The 20,180-nt window shown below is 44.6% G+C and overlaps 1 protein-coding gene across 4 annotated transcripts in view; it reads right to left on the minus strand.

Annotated features, from left to right (window-relative positions):
* Positions 1–17,501, minus strand: part of LOC120629087 (tuberin) — a 28,084-nt gene extending 10,583 nt beyond the window's left edge. For 3 of the 4 annotated variants that reach the window (XM_039897840.1, XM_039897839.1, XM_039897838.1), the window contains exons 1-24: positions 17,198–17,501; positions 16,981–17,117; positions 16,188–16,442; positions 14,956–15,092; positions 13,007–13,181; positions 12,088–12,291; positions 11,852–11,993; positions 11,485–11,630; positions 10,488–10,805; positions 8,766–9,468; positions 8,532–8,687; positions 8,197–8,393; positions 7,686–7,808; positions 7,263–7,399; positions 6,873–6,998; positions 6,170–6,269; positions 5,838–5,920; positions 3,817–3,918; positions 1,985–2,078; positions 1,419–1,559; positions 1,247–1,357; positions 640–713; positions 258–402; positions 41–186 (exon numbers count right to left, since the gene is read on the minus strand). In XM_039897840.1, the coding sequence (XP_039753774.1) occupies positions 41–186; positions 258–402; positions 640–713; positions 1,247–1,357; positions 1,419–1,559; positions 1,985–2,078; positions 3,817–3,918; positions 5,838–5,920; positions 6,170–6,269; positions 6,873–6,998; positions 7,263–7,399; positions 7,686–7,808; positions 8,197–8,393; positions 8,532–8,687; positions 8,766–9,468; positions 10,488–10,805; positions 11,485–11,630; positions 11,852–11,993; positions 12,088–12,291; positions 13,007–13,181; positions 14,956–15,092; positions 16,188–16,442; positions 16,981–17,117; positions 17,198–17,270 (4,025 nt within the window). In that variant the 5' untranslated portion in view covers positions 17,271–17,501. The remainder of the gene's footprint in view (positions 1–40; positions 187–257; positions 403–639; positions 714–1,246; positions 1,358–1,418; positions 1,560–1,984; positions 2,079–3,816; positions 3,919–5,837; positions 5,921–6,169; positions 6,270–6,872; positions 6,999–7,262; positions 7,400–7,685; positions 7,809–8,196; positions 8,394–8,531; positions 8,688–8,765; positions 9,469–10,487; positions 10,806–11,484; positions 11,631–11,851; positions 11,994–12,087; positions 12,292–13,006; positions 13,182–14,955; positions 15,093–16,187; positions 16,443–16,980; positions 17,118–17,197) is intronic. The other variant, XM_039897841.1, reaches the window with a different exon arrangement.
* Positions 17,502–20,180: the final 2,679 nt, after the last annotated feature.

The following is a 20,180-nucleotide window of genomic DNA, read 5'->3' on the forward strand; positions in this document are numbered from 1 at the left end:
AAAGGTTTCCTTTCCACATCGGCCGGAGCGGCGCACGTACGTGGGCTCGCAGCTGGGCAGCAGGATCAGGTCGTCCGCGTCCGCCGACAGCTCGCCGTCGGGCGCCGCCTCGCGCGCCGCGCCCTTCCACGACGACGACATCTCGGGCGACGAGTTGGAGCGGCGCACGGGGTGCCGCGACTTGCCCTGCGCAACGCGAGCGGTGAGATAGGGCGGCCGGCGGGGGCGGCGGCGGGGGCGGTGGGGGGCGGGGGTACCTCGGGCACGATGAGCAGCATGTCGTCGTCGTCCGTGGTGCTGGACGAGCTCTGGCGCTGCGGCGAGCCGGGGATGTTGATGGGCTGCGTGCCCAGGCGCGCCGCCTGCGACGCCTTCTTGTCGCTGCCCACCACCGAGTCGGAGCTGGCGGACAACACACGGCGTTAGCACTGGGTGCGTAACTATACACGTACTGAGCTCAAACTGTACGGTATACCTTTGGCGTTTCAACAATCTTAGAAAACGCATTTTACCCTCGTACACACTATTCAATGATCCCACAGGTCATCAGAAGAGCTACGACAGAGCTATAAATGTTTAGTTTGTTAATAATTAGCACAACATCGCAATATTAAGTTCACTAAAAAAACATAAGCTCACCTGGATTTGTGCAAGTCCGGCGCGTGCGAGCGCTGCGAGGCCGAGCGAGACATGCGCGGCGAGCCCTCCGAGGTCTGGAGAGATTATACTCTTGTGATATTATAATAAAAAGTATGCTGCGCATCGCGTCGCCCTCATGTTACAGCGACAGTGACAGCGATAGGACGATCGGGTGGAACCAGAAATAATGAATACGAAAAAATCTTCCTTAAATTGAAATATCTAGCCACGTTTTCGATTTACTATTTGAAAAACGTTTTAATCTTACTACATACTCATTTATTCTAGTTCTAAAAGTGCGTCATTTTGCATACGCGTTCAACTGTAATAGTCTATTTTAGGGTTGGCTTCCGACACGCTCGCATGTATACACTTTCAATTGTGGTAGTCCATTCTTCGTGCTATTTGTCTATATTGTTTAAACTCTTTAAAGTCTATGAGCGCAGACACGAAATTTTGTATACGCATTCTACTAAGACAGTCTAGTCTAAGTGGAGATGATTCCTGTATCCTGTAACGTTAAAATGAAAACCTATTTCTGAATTTATCTGTGAAACCGATAACCTAATACTTTTTGAGCAAACCACTGCCATAGTTCTAGACAGACCGGGTCGGCGCGCGAGTCGCCGGCGCCGCCGGACAGGTCCGCGCCGAGCGGCGGCGACAGCAGCGCCAGCACGTCCTGCAGCGGCCACTCCTGCAGCTGCGACTCGCTCATCTGCGGAAGGGGCTAGCGTGAGCCGGGCTCCCGCCGCCGCCGGGGCGGGAGCGGCGCTCACGTGGTTCTGCATGCGCAGCAGCCAGGACACGTCGCCGGTGGGCGAGCGCACGTGCAGCTCGGCCCAGCGCGCGCACCAGCACGGACACGCGCCGCCCGCCGCCGGCTCGCCCACGCGCGCCCACGCCGCGCCGTCGTGTTCCTGCACCGGACCGCCATTACTATTTCGTTCAATAATCATTATCTTTTCTTCAGGTAACTCGGACGAATAGAGGTCTACCTATCCCTCGTGGTTTAGTAGAAAGACTGAGAGCTTTTTTCTGAGTAGTCTTCATTTCTTCCGATAGAGCCGAGCCAAACCGAGCCCCGAGTTCTTTGTGTTTTTTGCCATCGGAGCCACTTGAAATACGGCGCTACACTCCCCATAAGCGTATCGAACTTTCTATTGAAATGCATTATGTCTAACAAATTAACCGCTATGAAATACAAGAAAAACAGTTTTATTTCCGCAACAATTACGTTGATCCATCATTTAATAAAACTCTGTATTTTTTCTCGTATCTCAATCTCTCTCAATCTTTAACAGGTAATTTCGTACTTTTAAGAAAGGAGAGAAATGGCACTTACCACTTCTTTGGACATCTTCTCAAAGCGTTGCGTAAATTGATTAAGAGCATCTATAATAGGGTCCGTTGACTTGTTGTTTTCCGCAGAGTTTTGCCTGAAATCGACGCACTATTGTATTGAGAATAAAGAAAAACTTTCACTAGATACATAAATAACAACAACTATTGCGAACACAAAATAAACATCGACGAAGCGCCAAATAACTTGGAGGTGAGTAAATATGCGTTTTTAATATATTATGATAATGAACCTTGAAAGTAAGTTTCAAGTAAACAAACATGTCTCTGGAGTTGATGCTTATCTGTCAGCTTTACTCATTCTCCACCTTTTAGAGCTGCACCTATGTACAGGTACAGAAGCTTAAAACCGCCATAATGCTTTAATGCGGGCTAGTGAGCGTGCTGTACCCATAGTGATATTTAAAAACAAATTACCAATTATGATTTCATCTAGAATTTAAAAAGCAAGGATTTGTTTTTGTTTAAATAATACTAATTAAATTTTTAAATTGAATTTTTACATATTTTGATGTTTTCTTTCCAATTACATGTCAGAAATATGAGCTGACATTTAAAAAAAACCTAGTCGAGCAAAATCCCGCAGTCACGCTCAGCTTTGTAAATTATTCCACTTTTACCTTTTAAATAACGACATGTAGTGGCGATTCTTTCGACAGACTAAGGGCAATTCCAGAGACAAAGTTGTATACTCGAAACCTCTAGGCTTTTGTTTAAAAATAAAGTGACGAGTAATGTGTGTAGTACAATTATTATTAGTAACAAAATCCAAAGTAGGGAGAATAAGAATCTAAAACGATACACGTGTTTAATAATTATATATATATACAATCGTGCAAGTGGGCGTATTTTTGTAAGCTGTAAATTTTTTTAAAGCAAGAACAAAATATTGGCATACGAAGCCGTAAGATATTTGAAGATAAAAATGGGGTATGGAGGGGAGAAGTGGAGGTTAGGAATGATGGACTTTTTGGAATCAAACAAGATGCAACTTATCAGTTTCTTACTTTAATTTCGTTCGTGTAGGTTGCAAAAGTAAAAGATCTACGACGTGTAAGTTTCTCCGGGTAAAATTTGTCTATGGCTCGTCGTAATAAACTATATAAGACCAGGTCCTCGGGTATAGGTATACCTATACTTAAAATAGCACTAGGAACCTGTTTGTACCTCAATGATACCCTTTGGCTTCACAATTAATTTATCTAAACTGGAAATGAGACCTTGGAACGCGATACTATTAAGTTATCCTTTAAATGTTCCGTTTTACCATTATGAGGTTCGGAACACTTATAATAGCGGAGATTCCTTGCTGCACGTAAGAAGGACCAACCAACAAACATACTTTTGTAATTACAATGTATACTACATTTGTTCTAATTTATGCGGTCAATTGGTTGTAATTCAATCCGTCAGTATCGCTGCCAGTAAACAGTTTAGAGATGACAAGTTTTACGTGTATGCACAATGTACATCCCAATATTTTCTATTGTTTTCGGGATTTCAGACACAAGAACGACAGATAATAAAAAAAGACCAGAACTGAACCACTAAACTTTATCATCATTAAGACTAGGCGTCGCGTCGTCTGTATAGATCTCGATATTGAATCTTGCGCGCCAGAGTGCCTTGTTTTAAAATTCGAATTCCTCCACTCTCCTACGTTCATGGCTTTAGGTTGGATATTTATAAAATAAAAAGCAGTGGTACAGAGTTTGCGATTCTAAATTGAGTAGCAATAGGTCCATTTCACGTTGACGCCTAAGCGATTGGGAGTGCGGGGCAGTGTGGGGGCGTGGACGCAGGGGCGGGGCCGACCTGGTGGTGTGTCCGCTGGAGGGCGGCTGCAGCTCGGAGATGGAGAGGGAGGAGCAGGAGGTCTCCGTGGAGCGGCTGTGCTGCAGCGAGTACTTGCTGTAGCTACACACACACGCCCGTGACGTCACTCGCGCGCCGGCCAGCGGCACGAGCGCCCACGCACCCGGGCCGGCACATTCGACAAGCCAACGATAACGATTGCAGTCGAGCGTCGAACACACCGCGTAAACAGCTCGACGTACGTGGAACAACTTTTTGTTTAAAGTTTCAATCCACAATCCTTACACTTTAAACTTGTTTTCTATGCTGGCCAATCAATATCATTATGAATAGTGCGATATTTTTCAGGAAACTATTGTCGTCATATCTATTTTAAAAATATTAAATTCGATTTTAATACGATTTTAAAATTATAGAGTTTATCTAATTAAGGAATATAGTCACCAATTTTTCAATTAGCCACTGGGCTATCTCAAAATACTCCATGTATAGCTTGTGAGAAACATAGTTTTCAACTTTGCAAAAGGACATACACAATTGGTACAACTTGTTTTATATTACATGTATAAAATCTTAATAAAGTATAATTTTACCATGAATTAGAGTTTTTCACAATTAACTCTCAGCCAACGAATGTACAGCCTGTACGGTATTTGAGTTTACTCGGGCGGTATGTCTGTCCCCACATGCATTCACGCTCGGCTCATGGAATAATGCCAGCCCGAATGTGTGGAAGCACCGTCGTAAACAGGCTAGTCTCTTGTCTGTGTATAAAACTATGAATTAAGATTTTTTTTTGAAAATTGGGTCATCGGCGTTGGCATTCATATTTCATTATGTGATCTGAAGCGACCGCCTGTTTACGAGCGGCTCTGAAAAACGAGTACGGGCTAAGCGCGCTCATTCTCACTTTGAAACATGTTGTTAGCATTTCACATTATTGTTGTAGTTACACAAGGCCAGTCAGCTCAGGATCCTTACTCCCTACTAAATTCTAGTAGCAACGCAGTCTTATAGATTGGTACCTTGAGACATTCTTCGGCTTACAGTGATCCTAATTCTATTGAATATAAATCGCCAAATTCAGACTTAGTTAACAAATTTTAGACAAACATTGGTGAAAGAATAGTACTACTATAAGACCTGTCGGTTTTGTTTATGGAATTGTCTACAACAGAATTAGCGCTAGTGTCCAGAATTAAAGCAATTTACATATTTTACAATAATTTGTGGTGAGCGTTGTCACAATTGGCTAAACTTGGGTGAAATTGTAATTTGTTCATCGGTCTGTCAGAGTCCTGCTTCTTAATTAAGGAACATAGTAACCAGTGACATGAATATGTTAAATTTCATTGTTTCAAGCCGATCTTGTTTCGAGTTATACTCAAGTAATAAATATAAGATATAAACCAAAAATGAAAACTGAGGGAACATATATTAATATGAGTTTATTCAATGAAGTCTTTTTGATTATAATACAGTTCATAAATCTAAACATGGAATTTTTTATAAAAATAAAATAAACATATTTTGTCCCAAGGTCATATCTCACAAGATAATCTTTAGCATCATTCACCTTATTGTACACATTAATCCTTACCAAAAAAAGACCTGACAGTTATTAAATAGAAAATAGGTAAAAGCTTTTCCTTTAAGGCGAGATAGTAGTTCCAGGCGAACTAGTTAGAACAAGTACAACAAATAGGAGAAGTAACACAGATGCCAAAGCGGAAAGCAAAGCTGATCCCGAACCTTTATTTGTGTGGTACCCCTATATAACTTATGAATGCATTAGTTTAGGTTTTGTATCAAATAGTATTTGATACAAAACTGACTATTGATTGTTACATAGCTGCTTATTCGGTCACTGTCCTTATTGCAATATTCAAATAAATTGCTTTTAATTTATACGCAAGATGAGGATGAAAGCGGACACCTGAACCAACCGAATAAGTACGTCCGTATAATGACGCGGATGTGTGCGTGCGTGTGAATGCGTGCGTGTGTGTGCGTGCGCTCACCGTTTGACTTCGGGCGCGTGGTTGGAGTTGCCGTGCACCTGCAGGTGGTTGCCGGGCGCCTCCGCGGCGTCGTTCACCTGCAGCTGCAAATACGACCGCTGTCACCATGTGTATTCCACTACTCTATTCATTCAGTCAAAACACAATAGTTCGGTCATATGTGTGATGAGTATATAGTGAGTCAATTAAGACTCTCGGCACCCCGTGCACACAATGCTAATTCGTGGTAGGCCGGCTCGGCTCTGCCTGCACTCCCATACTCTCAATGAGTATACAAAGAAGGTGAGTGTCTATATACTCATTGCACATATGATCAGCGCGTAGGAACGTACCGTGGGCGCGGGCGCATCGGACGCGTCGCTGGGCGGCGGCGCGGGCGCGGGCCCCGGGCTGGCGGCGCTCTCCGCGTGCTGGCGGCACAGCGTGGCGCACCTGCGGCACAACATCTGCACTCACCACTACAACTAGCACACTGTACTGGCCGACGACCCTATACCTTAAATATCTTATAAGTACAAAGCTTTTATTAAACATAAGCTTATAGAAAAGTCCTGTTATAAAAGAAAGGGTTACGTTAACGAAAAAAAGGTTTGGGGGTGAACTATTGTGCAAATCAGGTTGCTTTTTTAATATTTTTAAAAAACATTGAAAGTTGGTGATAAAAAAATGAAACAGCAAATAAAGTTTGTTGTAGAATTATTCTTAGGTCAGGGCACGTTTGCAATATTAGTTTTAAGTTCAAGAATGAAGAAATATAACCACCTCACCACTAAATGCATATATTATATGTACATTACCAGACGCAAACTGTAACAACGCTTAATTGCGCCCATTTGAAGCGCCTCATGTGTCATACGAGTACCTAAGGAACAAGAATGTTTATTGTTTTAAGTAATTCTAATTTTCGCTCCTTGGATACTAGTATTATTGCGTTGAAATTGGTAATACTTGCGGTCAGTGTTAAAAACATGATTCGAATCAATAGTTTCATAAAACGAGTCGGCCGAGTCGTTACGCAGTTTGACGAGCGCTCACCTTTCGCACAAGCCCTGCTTGATGGAGGTCTGCAGGCAGCCCGACGTGGTGATGGTGAGCAGCTTGTGGCCCACCAGCCACGTGGTGGACTGGCCGCCGTTGAACAGGAACTCCGCCGTGTCGCTCCTGGTACAGGGTTCTCAACTTACGATCACTCATATAACACGACTCACATAACCAATCATTTAATATTCATATTTGACGTTTGTCATAATAAACATTTCTTTAATTCAAATAAAGTTCTGTATCTCTATCGCTCGTTCGGTGCTCTCCCAGGCACGCTAGGTCCCGGCGGAATGGGACAAAGAGAGCAGCCTGCGTTCATCGATTAATAAGATGATACCTTGGTCTTACGCTCCATACGTTTGGGAACCTTTCCTACCAACCAACCTCTGTGGCTTGACGCTGCAGGGGGTGAAGGCGTAGCGCGCCAGCAGGTCCACGCACGTCTCCGTCAGCTCCACGTGGAAGGCGGCGGGCGCCCCGCGCGAGCCCGACAGCGGCGCGCGCGACACCGCGCGCGAGCCCTGCGGGGAACGCGCACTCATTTCAAATCAGGCTTTACCGAGAACTTCCTGGAAGATGGCCGTTCCTTGCCATTATGAACATATTACCGTAGTCTACAAAGCTCGCCGAGTGCTGAATGGAAGACTTCCCACGCCTTTGAAAACGTTATGGAGAACTCTCAGGCATGCGGGTTTCCTCACGATGTTTTCCTTCACCGTTAAAGCAAGTGATATTGTAATTGCTTAAATTCAAATTACGGGAGCCGAACATAGACTTATATTAAGGTGGGGGAGTAGGAGAACTTACGAGACTCGAGCTGCGCTGTCGGTTGGAGGAGTCCTCGTTGACGGCGCCCTGGCCCGCGGGGTAGTTGTTGCTCTTGTACGCCTGCTGCTCCTCGAACGGCATGATTATGTAGTTGTGCAGGCCCTGCGCAGCGATTCATGTGTTCACGAGTTATATCCCATTTGCGTTATTTATTTTTATTTAATTACTTTATAGGTAATGACAAAAGGTAGAAGAACAAATAATGTAGCAGCGTACAGACAGTTTGACAAATATATTTTAAATAGAAAAATAGGAATTATAATACTTAAGAGTTCACGAAAACTAAACGTTTAAAATAGGAAAGACAAACATTAAGTGCTTACAGTTAAAAGTAGAAGGAATAAAAGAATTAACGAACACATCAATTGGACAACGAATTACGCAACACAACGTGGCAACAAAAGAGGTCAAAGATCTAAGAATGAGAAGATATAAATAAGAATCGAGGCGCAAGTTTAAGCTACAAGGCGGCTCGAATTGACTAACTCACGTGTATGATGAAGCGCACGAAGTTCCTGCGGTACGAGAGCCGGCACTTGAGGAACCAGGCCGCGATGACGTGGTGCGCCAGCGACACCACGTAGTGGTTGTAGCGCGACGGGTTGGTGTAGGGCAGCAGGATCGCAAACACGGACATGTACTGGTCCTCGACGAAAGACGCGAACACTCGCGGGAGGCGCGTTAACGCTGCGCAGGTAGATAATATTCATCTTGAGTTAACGATCGAATCGAAGTAGGGATGGCCTCGGTACGGCAGTTACTGACAATGGTCCACAATTCACGTTCTAGATTTTTGATATGAAATGAATAGTAATGGGGGCTCACTCGAGAGGAATTCCAGCATCGGGCTGGCGATGGCCTTGGTGTCGGAGATCTTGGATAGATCGAGCAGCACCTCGGGAAGCATCTTCACCATGGTATCGCGCGTCTCGAGCGTGAATATCGTCAGCGCGTTGATGTAGGGCTGCGGGGACCGGAGCACTGGCGGACAAGAACGTTCGTGAGTGCCGAGCCGGGGACGGGCGGGGGCGGGCGGGGACGGGCGGGACGGGTGCGTACCCATGCCGTACTTGAGCAGGCAGCGCACGATGCGCTGCTGCGTCTGCGGCTCCAGGAAGGCGTGGTACGAGGCCAGCGCCGCCAGCGCGGGCAGCGCGGCCGCGTGCAGCTCGGACACGGGCACGCCGCGGCCGCGCTCCGCCACGCCGCACAGCGCGCCGGCCAGCAGGTCCAGGTCCGGCGCGCGGCGCGCCACGCCCAGCGCGCGCGCGTGCAGCAGCGGCGCCAGCGCGCGCAGCACGTGCGCCAGCACGGGCCAGTCCGCCTCGGCCGCCAGCGCCGCCGCCAGCGCGCGCGCCGCGCGGCCCGCGGGCAGCAGGCAGGCGCCGGGCGGCAGCGCGGGCGCGGCGGGCGCGGCGCCGCGCGGCGCGGGCGGCTCGGCCAGCAGCCAGGGCGAGCGCGCGGCGCCCAGCCCCACGCCGAGCAGCGCGTCGGCGCGCAGGCCGAGCAGCACGTCGAGCAGCGGGCGGCGCACGGCGGGGTGCGCGCGCAGCAGCGCGGGGCGGCGGTAGTGGCGCTCCAGGTGCGCGAGCAGCGCCAGCAGCGCGCGCGCGGCGGGCGCGGCGGGCGCGCGCGGCAGGCGCTCGCGCAGCACGTCCAGCAGGCCGGCGGCCGCGTGGCGCACGTCGCCCGTGTCCGCGTCGCCCGGCACGGCCGCGTCCGCCGCGTCCGCCGCGTACACCTCGAACGGCCGGTTCAAGATCTGCGGCGGGCGGCGTTATTCTTTAAAATTTTTTGTACCGGGTCGTGGACACCCTGACGGTTTGTGTGGATTTAATCACACTTAAATCGGCTGAACCCGAACTGAACTCTGGGGACGTCGATACAATGTTCAATAACATCGGTAAATGCTCACGTTCGGCTCTAAACAGTAATCGTTGAGAATTCTGCACTCGAAATTTTTGACGACTATAATTTAGGGAGAGAGCACCTCTGTCCCCCTAAATTATAGTCGTCAAAAATTGCCAAATCTAGCTCGGATGGGCAGTGTGGCGGTCTCCACGTTATCAAAATAGATGGCGCCACAGAGAACCTGCATCGTACTAACGAAGTGTTCACAGAAATTGAAGATATATACAACTTTCAAAGATTGATGGTTGTAGCTTAGACCCCGAACAAGTGATCACATCCGCTCGGTGAAAGATCGTCCAATGGTTACGTAAAGGCAGCGTCGGGAAACTAGATAATTTTTTTTGTCCAAAATCCTTTAAATGGCTGAAAATCGATAGGTGTTTGACTGGTGCGTATTGCCAGGATATTCGATCCGAAACATGGTCGCTAACTACGGACCTCACTGAAAAGCTCACTCAGCTCAACGTGATGAAGATCCGTAGAAAAACTAAAGTTATCGACAGAGCTCAACGAGTCACGATTCGCCAAGTTAAGTAGTAATGAACGGAAAACATATTCCAGAGAATAGATGGACGTTGCGGTCTCAACTCTAAAGATACCGGAACGGCGATCCCATACCGAGTCGTATTCGAATTTCAAACCTTGTCTCATCAAAGTAAAGCGGACCTAATGTCGGTCGTTTTTGAGGCGCAAATCTTATACTTCGTTCTATCGAATATACTTCGAGGTCGAATGCATTGCAAATGAGATCGGGAACTTCATAATCTCGTTCCTCCGGCAACATTTTGTCGGTTAGCGCGCCCCAACTGATGGCACGATAGTTGTCAAGCGCAAGTCTATATCTAAAACCAAAGTCATATACGAAGGCACCTTCTCCAGCTGGTCGATGAGGTCGACGCAGACGTCGGAGGAGCAGTGCTTGGCCAGCTCGGCGAGCGCGCGCGCGGCGCCGGCGCGCACGGCCGCGTCCGCGTCGGCGGCGGCGGCGGCCAGCGCGGCGCCCGCGCGCTCGGCCAGCTCGTCGTGCGCGCGGTGGCGGCGCGCGTGCGCCAGCAGCGCCGCCAGCGCGTGCAGGCGCACGGCGCGGCGCGGCTCTAGGCGCACGTAGCGCTCCGCCACGCGCAGCGCCGCGCCCGCCGCGCCCGGCGCCGCCAGCCGCGCCGACACCAGCCGCATGGCCGACGCCTCCTGCGCTCACAATGTTCTATGACTCTCTAACATAACATAGTTTCGTATAATTTTCCATTAGAAGTAACATTATTCCTAGCAAATGAAAGCAATAAAAACAAAACGTTCGTAATTATTGTATATAGTCATTTTTCATTCTGTGCTCACATGTTGAGCGGTCGGTTCATGTTTCTTTGAAATTATTACATCAAAAAAAATTATATAGCATATAGTCAAGATAACAATGTAACCTTGTTGAACATATTTCATCAAAGTGAGTTGAAGAGGTGTGTGAAAATAATATATCTTTTCAAGTTTTAATATTCGCAAAAATGATCAATGACACATGACGGTTCCAGGGACCTAATTTTGATTTACTTTACCTATTATTTTTTGAATTGACTATCATAAATGACTAAAAAATAATGTGTGGCGTAGACGACAAATACTTCGTATTAGCATTAAGTAGCATCAGCGTGATGCGCGGCCAAAATACAGGCATACACACAAACAGACAAAAAATAACAGTGTTATTATAAATATAGATTGAATTATTTTTTTAAGAGATAGATAAATACTGAGCTTGTAGATTGATTTTATTAGTACTATGTTTTCTTTATAAAACCTCTGACGCAAGTATTAATTATTTAAATGATGTTCTCTCTCGAGGAGCCCGGGGAGGCGGCGGGCGAGTACTCACGGGGCGGTCGTGGCCGCACGAGTCCACGAGGTCGAGCAGCGCTTCGGGGTCGCCGCGGTACTGGCCCGCGTCGTGCAGCTGCTCGATGGCCGTGATGAGCGCGTGCACGCGGCTGTGGATCAGCTCGTTGGGCGGCTCCAGCGACTCTGCGGACGGGAGCGGTCAGCGCTACGCGGGCCCGGGCCTCGGTATTTGGAGCTCCCTACGGAACGCCCGAGCCAGCGGTGGACGGTCATACTTGTATCGTTTTAAAGCTCAAATGTACACGCAGCTAGATCTCTCGGCACAACATTTATAAAATAGAAAGCGAACGAGAGTTCGATATCCGAAATTGAATCGAGTTCGGGGAACGAGGGTGTGAGCTCACTGTCCAGCTGCAGCACGGCGCGCACGATGTCCAGCAGCAGGTCCCACGTGACCTCGTGCAGCTCGTGCGCCACGCGCGCCACCAGGCTCTCCAGCGCCAGCACCACCTCGTACGCCACCACCTGGTGCCGCCCCGCCAGCGCCTGCGGCCCGGCAATAACACGAAAATCAATGCAATTACGGCAGGCCGTCTGCTACCGAGCATCTTACGCGTGTCAGTTCGCGAGCGGGTCGCACCTTGAGGAAGGCGGGCAGCACGGCGAGGTAGGACACGTGCAGCGTGTGCACGCGGCGCGGGCCCCACAGCGCCATGTTGATGTAGAACACGGCGCCGCGCGCCAGCCCCGCGCCCTCGTCGTCGCCGCCCGCCGCGCGCAGCAACTCCACCATCTGCTGCAGCGCCGCGTGCCCCAGGTCGGCGCCCACCACGCAGCGCATCAGCTGCCAGGCGGACACGCTTTTATACTCGGACAAGAGATCTAAGGCACGATTCATATAGAAGTAGCGATTGTAGCGTTTTCTGTGATCTGTCCGAAGCGTTCGATTCTGTACAGCATGTAATTTTAGTCATTACACTACAGCATAATGGAATCGTAATGTAGCAGTAGATTTACTGAGTTACCATTAACACGATTGAATTCAAAATCTCGCTGAGGGCATAGTTTTATTAATCGACGTGAAATGGGTTTTGACGATGTAAACAATGCTTTCGCTATAGTTGTCAAATGGTTATATGCTAATGTTTGTGTTCTTAATGCATAAAACAAGTGTATAAAATTCACATAACCAAATGTTAAATATGTGAAAACCACTGCATTCACAACCTAATAATGATGAAGAATTTATACTGGTGGAGTAAATTTCGGGAAAAACAGTGAGACCCTAGTAAAAATCCATTAATCGAAGACTTTTTCTTATATATAAAAAAATTAAATAATGGCAGTTTTAAACGTATTTAAAAAATTATATATATAAGTTCATAAAATATATCAAACAAGTTATACAGTAAAAAAAGTTCTTATCATTAGAAACAATATTTGCGACATTACTGGCGAAGTTACTCATAAAAGTTCCAACCACAACGCCTGTCGAGAAAGATCTTCAAAATGTAGATATATTCTTGCATATGACAACTGCGGAGCAAACGACCCCTTACCTTCCAGCTGTTCTGGCAGTAGGCCTCCACGATGACGGTCCTGCACAGCGCCGCCACGAACGTGGGCAGCGCGGCCCGCGGCAGCAGCGAGTACGACACCACGGCCTCCAGCAGCGCCAGGCAGCCCTGCACCGCGCCCGCGTCCGCCGAGTACACGCACAGGTGGCACGCGTTGCTGCGGGCACGCCGGCTCACGTCACTCGCAACTCACAATTATTTGGCGATTTGCGATTTCTTTTTGGTTTCAACTTTATATTTCATTTTTTGTTTCATTTAATTGCAAGTTGTGTACACATACTATGGGGTTAGATCTACTTTTAGTTGTTACCTGTTGTGTGTGGATTTATTGCAATATTTGAGTTTGAACCAATGAGCACTTTCAAAGGCTCGAAACAAACGTTGTTGTTTTACATCAGCTTTTTTTTTTGTAAATAAATGTATTAATCTTGTTAAAACTAAAAATCTAGCGATCGCTAATATTCCTGTAATATTGCAAATGCGACTAGGTGGTCCGTGCAATTTCTTTGGACATTTTCAGAGATCTCAGGGCAATCGCGCCTCTATACGCTTCAATGGTTTGAAGATATGGATTAAAAATATCTTTCACTGAAAAATATTAGTGTTGCCCAAATTCAGTCTTGGTCTTGCAGTCTTGGTCTTGTTCTTGCGTTTTTGCAAGACCAAGACCAAGAACAAGACCGCGTATTTTTAGCAAGACCAAGACCAAGACTGACCGTGCAAGACTTGAGCAAGAACAAGACATAGCCTGCAAGACTCTTGCGTCTTGCAGCTAGGACTTAGCGCTATTTCACGGAGTAGTTAGGTGTAACAGTTCGGTGTATAGGTAGGTAGGTACGCTTAGGAATTCTATGAGACGCAAAAAACTATATCAAAGAATATGAAAAACTGGACCTATGCGCATTACGACTAATACCATAAACATAGCGAATAAAAAAATATTTATTAAAATCAAACTGAGTGCATGCATAGTTATGTTTTAACCATCGGCACTTTGATAATGCGGCATCAAAGGTTTTGTACTTACTTCTCAAAGAAATTTGCCGCTTTTCGGAAGTACATGGTTATGATACACGCGCCGGCGGCTTCTTTTGAAATCTAAAACAATCGTTGCCGCCGCGCCGAAATCATAACATTTGACACTATTCATGCAAAATAATTTCGAATTTTAAGAGTACCTACAGGTGTTGTACCTACAAGAATGAAAATGAATACATTATACTGATCACGCAAGTAGTATTATGATTAGGATAAAATGGTGAGGATAGGTAGTAGATGTCATAATAATTCATTCTAGTAAGTAATTATAATATTGATTACTTATATGGTTTTAAACTAATTACTTAGGTACTATTATTGTACATTTAGTCATTATATTTCTTAAGTTTTTACAAGTTGTTTTAGCAAATGTAAGCTTATAAATCATAAATGTTTATTAAGAAACAGTTACTTCCATGGAAAACGACATATAGGTCAGTTGATTTTTCGAATTTCTTATCAAATCTTCAGTTATTTATTAATCTGCTTGATCTTTACTATGGCTATGTTAATTCAAGCTCACAATGTTCCAATTCTAATACGTTTTTCTAAGATTTAAAGTAAACTTTAATAAATAGTAATAGACTAATAGGTAATTGCAAGACTTGCAAGACTCTTGCTGCAAGACCAAGACCAAGACCAAGACTGGGAGCGCAAGACCAAGACCAGGTGTATTGGCGCAAGACCAAGACCAAGACTGGCTAAGTCTCGTCTTGTTCTTGCATTTGGGCAACACTAAAAAATATCGTCTAAGAGTTTTTATTTTTGGCAAATGAAGTTCATTAGATTTATGAAAGACTCTGGCATCTCTATCAATACCAGAAACAAAGGCCAAAAAATAGTTCGCAACATCCTCGGACGTGCTAAACTGTCGTGTCGAGGCGTGGTCTTACTTCACGATCCCGTGCACGATGTCTTCGTCCAAGTAGGCGGCGTTGAACTTCACGATGTTGATGATGAGGTTGACGAACTCCACGATGTGCGGCGCCGCCTGCAGCTGTGGCAACCACTCCAGCAGAAACGGACCTATCTGCAATTGTAGCAACAACATTCGTTGACATTATACAGTTTATGTACTATACTAGGAGCCTGTTTCACCGCCATCTGACAGAGTTGGGTAGCTTAACATGACATATAAGGGCCCACAGATAGAATTAGTGGATAAGCTAGCTGACACTTATTAGAAGTAGGTGAAACAGGTCCTTGGAATATATAACACGTGTCTACGTATTTTACAAATGGAGTTTGATTTTCATAATAGCTGGTTCACATTTTATATGGTTGGAATTTCTAAATAACTTTGAATATTGTTTATTACAGCTACTGCAAATAACAATTGTATAAGGAACATTTCTTTGAATGTTAGGTTTCCCAAATATAAACCATCAAAATATACTGGTGGTGCATTCAATGAAATATTACAACTAAAATTAAAGGTGCAAAAGTAAACTAAGAGTTTTTTTTTCATTAATTCTAGTCTTGTGGTTTTGCTTGACATCTAAATCTAATTGTTAACCTTAACTTGGGACATTTGTTCAGCAATTCTAATCTTTTTTGTTTATTAGTTATAAGCACATAATGAACCCACACCACTGCTCCTATGCAGGTCGACAGATATTAACCATTATTTTCACATGATATTGCTGAAGTTGGCTTTCACATGATATTGCTGATTACTGAAATTGGCAACATAACATGTTCTTTGAGGTTATGACACTACCAATTTCCTAATGTGGGGCTGGATATTTTTACAATCATGGAAATGAAACCAGGACCTTGTGATCGATAGTTGCCCTTGCTAACTACTAGGCAAAGAAGGGTTTTTCATACCATATTGTTATAAATCATGTTCCCATTTTAACTTTTGTGCGGGGCGGTAGGTAGACCAAGCTGTCCCCATGCGGATTGGTGGACTCCACACACCTTTTTGAACACTAAGGAAAACTCTCAGGCAGGTTTCCTCACAATGTTTTCTTTCACACTTGAACCAAGTTATATTTTAATTGCTTAAAACGCACAGTAAGTGGTGCATGGGATTTAGTCCCCCGAAAGGGTGACTGAAAGTTGAAGTCCTACCCACTGGGCTATCAACCCTTTTACCTTTGCATAAACAAATTCAACTCACCAGTTCTTCAAAACACTTTATGTCCTTTCCAGTATTGGTCAATGCATAAAGTAGTTTGAAGCGCAGTTGGTAATCTTCAGGAGGGTGTGTGCTATGAGTTCTTTGTAGGTATTGGAAGAGTATGGTGCGCATGATAAGCAGGTCTGTCTGGCCCTCTGCAATGCAGCGCAGAAGCCCTAGGGCTGCATGGCGTCCCTCGCTGTTTGGGTCTTCTAGCAGGTCTCTTATGCACGACCATATTTTTTCTACTCCACCCTAAACATATGCAAATAGAAAATGAATACAGTTAGTGTCTATTTGTAATTTTGGATTCATATTATTGGCATGTATGGTATCCAGACTTTCTCAAAAGATGCACATATCAACACACTCTCTCATGCAATTACAATATTGACAGTTTTTTAGGGATTAAAAAGTATCTTGTGCATAAATATTTTATGACCTAAAGATAAAGCGACACCAAATTTCATCAAATCCATGCAAGGTAGTAACAAAATTGCACTTTAAATTTATCTCATACAATCTTTTCCCGGGCAAGAAAGAAAGGCATCTATGCCATTCTCTAGCCCATAAATTGCCATTGCCCATAAATTATCTGCACATAAAATTACAGATCTATTTGTTGCTCTGTTGCTGCATAAAACATAAAAAACCATTTATACATAAACTACCTAGTTAACTTTGAATCTCTATATGCACAGTTCTATAGGGGTACTAGGGCACCCTTACATCAACTTATTTAATATATTTTGTACATCTAGTAACTATGTGCTTGGTGCACTTAATGACTTACATCTTGAACTCGAATATGCAGCACCTTCTCGCCGACCTCCTTGATAGCGCGCAGACGGCGGTGCAGCGGCGATTCCGGACCCAAATCGCGCGCCAGCTCCGCGCCCACTACCAGCTCGTTGGCCGCTGCCAAGGGCGCTGCGCCACACAAAGCCCACAATCAACCACACATTACTCCTTACCGGCGACCTGCTGACATGTTGGCACGAGATACCCACCCGTTGCACCCTTCTTGAAGAACACTTTCAATTTGTCGTGAAGGGACTTTGTGTCCCTGTCTCTGGAGCCCATTGTGCGCTCCGACACACTCCGGTTACCGATCGATGTTGTCTTAAAGCTAGAGCTAGGCGCGGCGATTACCTATGCGTGTGAAATAGGAAATAAAAACACATATTTGTTAAAATTATTCTTGCTACCGCTGTGCTTTGCTATACACCATCTGACAGTTTGGTAGCCCTCCCTCCGCACAGCTGACAGATATCAATTCATGAACCGATTACACCGCGGCGACCCAAACACTAGAACATTAAGTAAAATTAATAGCCCTATTTGTAAAGGTCGTAAACACTACTCTTTGTGATAATATTTATGGAATATTTTATGACAAAGTAGATTGCAATTTAGTAAACAAAGTTGTTAAGTGGCTGATGTGTTTTTCAATTTCTGAACGTTATTGTAAATTCTAATGTCACATTTATTTTTAATACTTTACTTAAACGCCCTAGAAGCTAGTCTTTTAATTGAAAGTGCTCTTCAAGCGGAATATTATGATCACTACGTTTAGGATGTAAGCATTATTGTTCGATAGTGCTGATATAATGAGTATACTAAGTTTTATTGCAAATTGTTGGTAGCATCAAATGTTACATTATCACAGATGGTTGCCAAACGTTCCGTGTTATGTAGTATCCATACATAGTAATCTTTTTTTTACCAAGTTTAATTACCATTGTTCTATAGAATATTGATTACAAAACATTACAGTTCCAAAGGAAGATCAGATAATCTCTAAATAATCCACAGACGATTGCAAAACCATTTGCTGTATCGTTCGTTCACTGAAATAGATACCTACTGCTAACACACTATTTGGAAACTACATGAAAATGAATAATAAGGTAAATTCTTAAAAATAAGGTAACTAACTTTTTGCTTTTCGTGCCTTTCTTAAAATATGGTCTAAAGAGTTTTAAGAATAGATATTCCCTGCTAGGCCCCGGCTTTCCGCCACGGACGTAGTATTGAAGTAGTTTTGATGCAATGTAGATGTGATACCACTGAAATATGAATCTATGAAAATAGGAATTATCGACTATATCTTCTATAGATATAAGATCGAGTTCATGATAAATGGGCCTCAAAGTTTTGTGGTGAGTAAACTTTTTACAGCCCGTAAAAATTTACACACTACCTATAACTGCGGATTTGCTCAATATAATGTAAAAGGCGCTCACGAGTGATATGTCTGGCGTGGTGTCTGCGGACTACGCGAGGTGCGAAGCGAGCTAAATTCATAATTTGGCATACAATAAATCCAAGTCAGGGTGGTATTTAGGCGTCCATTGGTAGGGCTGTCCAATCACTGCTATTTTACGATAACTCTACTATACTCTATTATAGGGGCTTGGAAACAGTGGCGTGCACGGGATTTTTGACCCGGGTAGGCATGTATCAGATGAATAGCGAAATCCTCCTGCTCTAAGAGTTATTTAAGAAATTAGGGTAGTCAAGTTTGTAAACTCTATACCTAATTGAAGTTACGAGAGTTCCAAAAGTTTTAGTACTTAGAGGCGCCAGTGACGGAGCTCGTCCGGGGACCAACTACCGCCATGCTTATTTCTGCAGGCAAATAGCATTGCTGTTTTCCGGTCTGAAGGGCGTGGTTGACAGTGTTGTTGTTACAGCCACATAACGTGCACCTGCGCCTTACATTAATGGACACAGTGCGGCACTTTGCAGAATGTTGGACGTGTCGTACCTTGTAGTAAAGGCCGAAGTGTGATGGGCTCAATGGAGCCCAATGTTGAATAGCATTTGGCTCTATTAACCGCATTATCTTTGAACGATGACCAGCTCGTAAGTATAATATTGTTACGGTTTTACTGCAGGTGAAAAAAACCCTGTAGCATTAGTGGCTCCTCGTGCTTATTATCCCGCTATTTATAAAAAAAGTAGAATATCTACTAGTTTTACGCCTTCTGATTTAACATTCTTTTAACATTCTTGACGACAGCTATATGTGCGTGGGCTGGCGGATTGGCAGCCCTAGGGCGCCATCTGCTGGTGTCACAGGTGAGCTCAAATTGTCGACCCTCGTCACCGGGGGCGAAATTAAACGCCCTATATTACCCGCTGCCGTGTTACCCTTCTCATACGACTAGTTGCGTGACGCGAGTGATGAATGCCCAAGATCGTGCTATACATTGACGTGCCTCGCAGCTGTTTATAATTTATTGAAATTAAGTGCGACGCTGCTCTACCCTCAGTTTCTTAATGTTACGCTCTCATTCCTCCAAGCAGATTTCAAACGAAATCGGGACGTTACGTCACCATTATGTAGCATCACCTAGTGTCGAAATATGGTCGTAGGTATTATATGTATAATAAAAAATAATGCAATGCCGTGTAAAACACTACACGGTAAACATAAATCAGAAGAAGGATGTATTCGGTTTGTTATTAACTGTATCATCTCTTTCTGACATTTATACAATAGGTACAACAAGCAATATTACAATACAATATTTCAAAACAGAAAGTATTCACATAACTATTTCATCGAATCTGTCATTCTCAAAGTCACATCTTAAATATAAATTGTTGTGTATTTAACAATGCATAATTCAAATGATCTTAATATCGATTTAAAGTTGACTAAACTAAATGTTACTCGCGCAATTAAAATGCAAACTACTAATAATTATAGTACACAAACTGAGTTTAATATCGCTATTCACAAACAATATTTAGCGTGAGGACGGAGAGTTAAAAACCGACCGTTTCTAACTCTCCGTCGCGTTCTTTGGAAATTTGACTTCAAGCTGCTGTGGTAGGTACAATATTCACTATTTATATAGATTATATTGGACGCAATGCTGGCGAAACTGCTGCCATACCCAGTGGTGGTTCCATCGGTGATTCCATTTTAGTATAATCACATGCCATCAGGTTTGATTGCAGTCAAAGTCTAACTTGTAAAGG

The sequence above is a fragment of the Pararge aegeria genome, chromosome 14 (assembly GCF_905163445.1).
Source record: "Pararge aegeria chromosome 14, ilParAegt1.1, whole genome shotgun sequence".
In the NCBI taxonomy this organism is placed as follows: Eukaryota; Metazoa; Arthropoda; class Insecta; order Lepidoptera; family Nymphalidae; genus Pararge; species Pararge aegeria.